General features: G+C 39.3%; 1 protein-coding gene across 1 annotated transcript; it reads right to left on the bottom strand.

Moving 5' to 3' along the window:
* Positions 1-1,845: 1,845 nt before the first annotated feature.
* Positions 1,846-2,400, bottom strand: LOC149138938 (uncharacterized). Its single transcript, XM_089450532.1, has one exon. The coding sequence runs from the start codon at positions 2,398-2,400 to the stop codon at positions 1,846-1,848; it is 555 nt and encodes a 184-aa protein (XP_089306658.1).
* Positions 2,401-6,437: the final 4,037 nt, after the last annotated feature.

The following is a 6,437-nucleotide window of genomic DNA, read 5'->3' as shown; positions in this document are numbered from 1 at the left end:
TGCATTCAAGTATTAAATGAGCAGTTGTTTTAGAATTTTCTTTGCACAACGAGCATATGGATGGCCCGTGAAATCCCTTCCTTTGCAAAATATCATACGTTAGAATTCTTCCATGACAGAGTTGCCAGGCAAAAAAATCAATCTTGGGCCATGAGGGAATGCGCCAAACTCCTTGCCAAGGTGCTGGATCAGGGGGAATGTGAGGTCTCTCATTTAGCTTAATGTAACCCATGGAGACAGTGTAACCTCTGTCAGTCGATCCCCATCCTTTCACATCCTTTTTCCACATTTGCGTGGGTGCCAGGCCATGGAGGTGTTCTAGCAGCGTGGACCATTCACTGCGCAGTTGGTCCGGCACTTCAACGCTTTTCCAACCTGCCCAAGTCGAATCGCGCCATAGAGATATGTCCCATAGTGCGCACAACCCTTTTCTGTCCATCCAGGTGGGCAGTTCTCTGATGGAAGTTCTATTTTTGATAGAATCCATATTCATTATTCTGTCGGTCCAGATGTTAATCTTTCTGTCGTTTCCAGGGATCCAGAATGAGTGCGTTTTGATTAATGGGCCTGCTTTTGCATACAGCTTGAGGAATGGTGAGTTCTGCAATTGGATCTCATTCTCTAGATAGCTTAAACGAGGTCCTCTGAAATATTTTTTCCATAGAGCCAGCTGGGCCCATCCAGGTTTGGGCGCAATGATCCTCCAAATGGTCTTTGCTGCCATAGCCACATTCTGCTGACATATATTTTTGAAATTCAGTCCACCTTCCCACAGCGGCTTGGAAATAGTTTCCCAGCTGATGAGAGGAATTTTCTTTTCATTCTGTTTTCCGCCCTTCTAGAAAAACCTGCGCATAAACTCATCCATTTTGTTTAGAATGGTTACCGGGGCGAGAAGTCCAGCAAATTGGAATAATGGGAGGCTGGAGAGCACAGATTTTATAAGGACAGACTTGCCAACAGCGTTGAGTCAGCAGTAGCCCCAGGTTTGGATCCTAGACTTGAATTTTTCACGCTGAGGATGCTAGTCTTTGATTGAAAGTCTCTTATGGAAAATAGGGAGACCCAAATATTTAAATGAGGTCCAGGAGGAAGAGGCTGCAAAGCCCAGACATCTAGAGATGGCAGAGAGAATCCTGGGCGAGGTGTTCCAGCTGTAGATGTGACATTTATTCTTGTTAAGAGCGCTGCCTGAGGCCTTACTGAAGACATCCAAGGCAGCTTTAAACTTAGAGGCAGAGGAGAGGGTGGTGTTGCCTAACAGCAGGGTGTCATCCACAAATAAGGCATGGTTTATGCTTTTGACCCCTATAGCAATACTCAGACCATTGATTTCTTGATCTTGCATCTTTTTGTATAACAGAAAGCTGAAGATAGAGGCTTGGATGACAAAAAGCAGAGGGGAAAGGGGGCATCCCTGCCTAAGACCTCTCGAGGCTTTGAAAAATTCAGTGGCTCTTCCGTTTACAAGGGGGGCAATCCATGGCTCTGAGATACATGCCCGGATCCATTTTATGAAATTTGCTCCAAAACCAAATTTGCACATGACTTTTAAAAGAAATCTATGATTAACTCGATCAAAGGCATTTGCTAAATCGAGTTTGATCACCATACCTTGTTCCTTTCGGAGAAGACTTGAATGTATTGCCTCTTGAACGAGAGTGAAGTTGTCCACGATTTGCCTTCCCTAGATGAAGCCTCCTTGATTTTCCGGAATAATTCTAGGCAGGATGGGCTTTATTCTATTTGCAATGACCTTGGTGATTAATTTGTACCCAGTGTTGCATAATGAGATCGGGCGGAATCTGCTAAAGTTGTTGGCGCCTTTTTCCTTTGGTATGAGAGCTAAGAAAGGGAGTTTGTGCCACCTCCTATTTTCTGAGAATTTTGAGACTTTTGTATCATTTTGAGTAGGTCCTTTTCAACAATCGGCCAACAGACTTGAAGAAACCTGGCGGAGAAGCCATCTGGCCTCGGGGCCTTGTCCAGATCCATGTCAAAGAGGGCCTTTTTAACTTCCTCTTTAGTGATTTTTGCCTCTAGGATCCTGTTCATACGAGGAGAGATTACTTGAGGGATGATGTCTAGCAGCTCTTGGTGATGGAGCGGCTCTTGTTCATCACTATACAAGTTTTGGAAATGAGAGAAGGTTGCTTTCTTAATGTCTGTGAATTCCTTGTGCGTGTCATTATCTTCCTTGATCTCAGAAATAGTATTAAAGCATTTCCTGGCCTGGGCTTGCTTATGAAAGAAACCCGTGTTCTTGTCCCCTGCTTTGAGCCACAGGTTTTGAGATTTTAATCTCCAATATTCTTCTTCAGCTAAGCAGGCCTTATGGTAGCTCTGTTGCAGCTGAGTTTCTTGATCTATCATCTCTTTTGTGACTGTAGCGCTCTCCATGTGGTTTGATGAGTGGCAAGAGTGGCTTTGATGACTTTCCTTTCTGTTGCAAGATTGGAGAGGGTTTTGGCCCAGCGTTTCAGGACTCCTTTAACCCTTCTGAGCTTTTCCTCCCAAATGAAGAAGGGTGAACCTTTGACAGGCTGGCTCCAACAATCTTTGACTGTTTGCATGAAAAGAGGCTCCTTTACCCAAAGGGGACTAAATCGAAAGGGGATAGGGCCCAGATCTAGATGGGCAAGGAACTCTAGCTTTACAGGCTTATGATACAAGACGCTGCTAGCAAGAATGTGCATTCTGGGTTCTAGACCAAGTAACAAGAAAGAGCTTTGAATGAAAAATCTATCTAGTCTGGCAGCAATATGTCCAGGGCCTACTCTTTTGTTAGACCAAGAGAACTTACCTGATGAGGGCTTGATGTCCAGCAAGTCCCAATCTTGCAAAAGATCCTCCGCCCATTCTCTTGCCGGATCTATAGGAGCTATAGGAGGTAGACCACGTCCTCTACAGGTGGCAAGGGTAGCATGGGTAGGTGGTGTCACCTGGAAACATTACAATCTCCCAATCCTGAAATCCTGAAAAACTAACAAGTCTGCTGCATTTTGAATGAAATCTAAAATTCTACTTTCTCCATATGAAATCCAATGAGGCCGAAACCACTCTCAAACATCTTGAGTCATTTCATGGTAATGTTAAAAATTTAAGTAAGAGGATGAAAATGAAGATTAAGGAGAATGTCACTTTTACTTTAAGAATTTAACATTACCATGAATAGCATATCAATACTAGGGCCAAGACTTGATCATTAAGCTGCCCCACTAAAAAATTATTTGTTTCTTTCAAAAAAAAAAATTGTAGCTGATGCAGGCAACGTTTTCTATCAACGGAATATGTGTTTTCCAGATGCAAGACACGACGAAAACTGGCGAATACGTTTTACATTTTACAGGACACAATGAAAATCGTTTTCGACACGTTTTAGGGCCGTTTTCGTGTTCGACACGTAAAATACAGGACACGGGACCTTGGAGGACGTGTCCTGTGACTTAAGATGGCAGGGAGCAGAGCGAGAGCAGCAGAGGTAACACTGTATATGACAGGGATTCAAATCAGGGACAGAGGCAGGGGCCGAGGCATCAAATTGCAAGGTGCAGTGAATAGATTGGGAGAAGTGAATACCATTTCCCAGGTCGACGCAGCAGAGAAGCCTGCAATGCCTCCCTGTAGCAGTGCGAGAGCTTGGCTCTGCTGCAGCAGGGTGGCAAGAGCAATTCAGAGGTAGAATGGAGGTCTGCTGAGGGCTCGGAGCCATGATTTTAAGCTTACTGGGGAGGTCTCGATCCGCGCAGTGGATTAATGTTGCCGACTGAGAGGCAGAGGCCTGCCTTAAATTCCCATAGGTGAGAGCGCGGACGACCATGTGGCTCGACCACCTGCTAGGCCGGCGTCATATTCACATTAACTTCTCATCAACCACCCACTTCCGGGGAAATTTTATATATATATATATATATATATATATATATATATATATATATATATTATCTATTTAATAACGACTATATGTGATGATATTTGAGATTTTAAGCTTACTGAGGAGGTCTCGATCCGTGCAGTGGATTAATGATGCCGACCGAGAGGCAGAGGCCTGCCTTAAATTCCCACAGGTGAAAGCGCGGACGACCATGTGGTTCAGCCACCTGCTAGGTTGGCGTCGTATCCGCATTAACTTCTCATCAACCACCCGCTTCCGGGGAAATTTTATTAATTTATTAATATATATATATAAATATATTTTTACTATTATCAATTTAATGACTATATGTGATGATATTTGACTCATTTATATTATTTTATCGATAGAACCAAATATAATAATCAAAAATTAAAAATAATAACTAATCCTATTTTTATTGTATTATATTCAATTAAATTATAATATATTAATAAATATAAATATTATATAGTAATTAATATCAAAAAAAATATAAATATATAATATGGTTATTTATATTGATATATGTAATATTTAATAATATGTTAATATAAAGAATCAAAATTAATTATTTATAATGACCTAGATATACAAAGAAGCTAAAAATTAGGGTTTTAGAAATATTTTATTCATTTTATTTTATTTATATATATAACGATATAATCAAAGATTAAACTACTAATAAAGATTATATATATATATATATATATATATATTAAAAATTAAAAAAAATAATAAAAAGAGATTCTAATATTACTAAACATTAGTATAAATAATCATAATGTTAATAATAAAATATTGTTCATAATAATAATAATAATCCAAAAAAAAAACGAAGGGGCCTAGACAAAGACGGAGAAAACTAAGAAGAGGGCAAAAATCCAACAATTACTAATTTTCCACCCGTCGTCCCTATTAATATTATTGGAAGACCTCTCAATTTCAATGGCTTCCCTAAACTTACGATGGTGGAAATGAGGAATCTTAGCGATAACTCTAGCCTCCTCAATGCATATATGATGCTTGGTTTTCTTTGCATGTTTGGCCAAAGCTGAAGATTTGGTCCTCCCATGCTTGATATTAGCAACGTGTTCCTTAATCCTCTGGTTAATAGAACGACCAGTTTCACCAATGTAGGAGGTTCCACAGGAACAAGGGATGATATAAACGCCTTTCATATCCATTGGGTTTATGCAGTCTTTAACAGACTTAAGGGAACTTCTAATGGTGATGTGGTGTCTAAAGGTTGATGGAATATTATGCTTCTTCAGGATTCTAGCAATCTTGTCAGTCATCCCTTGGATGAAGGGGAGGTCGAATCCTAAATTGTGATCCATGGGTTCTTTCTTGACCTTGGGACCTTTGCTCACTTTGAGGAAAGCTTTGACTCTCTGCTGCCTACTATAGCCATTTTGGATAAAAACATTAAGGAGATGGGATTTTTCCTGAGAAAAGTGGTCTTCATAAAAAATTCTAAGAGCCCGAGTGGCTAATGTGCTGAGAACACATATCTTCTGAGCAGGAAAATGGTGAGAATTGGCATGAAGACACTACTCAGTATGAGTCTTTTTTCAATATACCTCTTGGGAGAAAGATCCATCAACTTTCCTAGAAATGAGGACATCAAGAAAAGGAAGGCAATCATTGACCTCACGCTCCATCATAAACTGGATGGAGTTAGACTAATTATTGAGACATTGGAAAAAAAGGTCTAATTTCTCAGGTCCGTGCTGCCATATGGTGCAGGTGTCATCAACAAATCTTTTCCAAAGTTTGGGTTTAAATAAAGTTGAGGATAAAGCCTTGGATTCAAAATCTTCCATGAACAGGTTAGCAACGATAGGGGACAGGGGGGAACCCATGGCAACCTTCCAATTCAATCATTTTCCGATTCAAATTCATGATGAGTTGGCCCAACCTTCCAACAATCCCCTTGCTAAAAAGACAATGCCAAGTTGATGCTAACATGTTCTCATAACTTTCTCTAATGTCTTTGAATGCATCACATTCCAAAATGAAATGTTTTTCCGATTGCACAGCTCTAGACATGCAACCCCAGACGTGAAAAATGTACACACATCCGTTCTTCCCAAGCTTCTTTAGGCCTTTTCCACCGTCTTGTTTCAATCCGAAGTTGATGTGAGTATATTTGCAATAACAGTACACTGCGGTTGTTATTTTGTTAATTCCTTAATGTTTTCCATTAGTTATTTTGTTAATTTTTTAATGTTTTCCATGCGGTGAGGTTTATACACAATGTGTTAAATTTGGTGGTATTTTTTTCTCCAAAAGGAATTTAAATATATATATTTATATTTTATTAATTATATTTTTATGTATAATGAATTCATTCGCAAATTTTTAATAATATTAATTTAATAAATTTTATTAATTAAATTTCAATAAAGTCTAATTAAATTTCAAATAAAATAAAATACAATCCATTAAGGCAAAACTTTGATAACATGCTCTTTCTCTCCTTTAACTTCACTAAATTTATTGATGATTTCATTGCTTGCAACTTTTGGTTCATGTTTTTAAA

The sequence above is a fragment of the Pinus tabuliformis genome, chromosome X (assembly GCF_031772625.1).
Source record: "Pinus tabuliformis cultivar Carrire ecotype Pingquan chromosome X, CPIR1, whole genome shotgun sequence".
NCBI lineage: Eukaryota > Viridiplantae > Streptophyta > Pinopsida > Pinales > Pinaceae > Pinus > Pinus tabuliformis.
Note: the sequence above shows the minus strand (reverse complement) of the source record. Positions and strands in the feature narration are given on the sequence as shown.

Bases quoted from the DNA above. Each gene is read 5' to 3' on its own strand.
- LOC149138938 (XM_089450532.1), bottom strand. From the start codon at position 2,400: ATGGAGAGCGCTACAGTCACAAAAGAGATGATAGATCAAGAAACTCAG.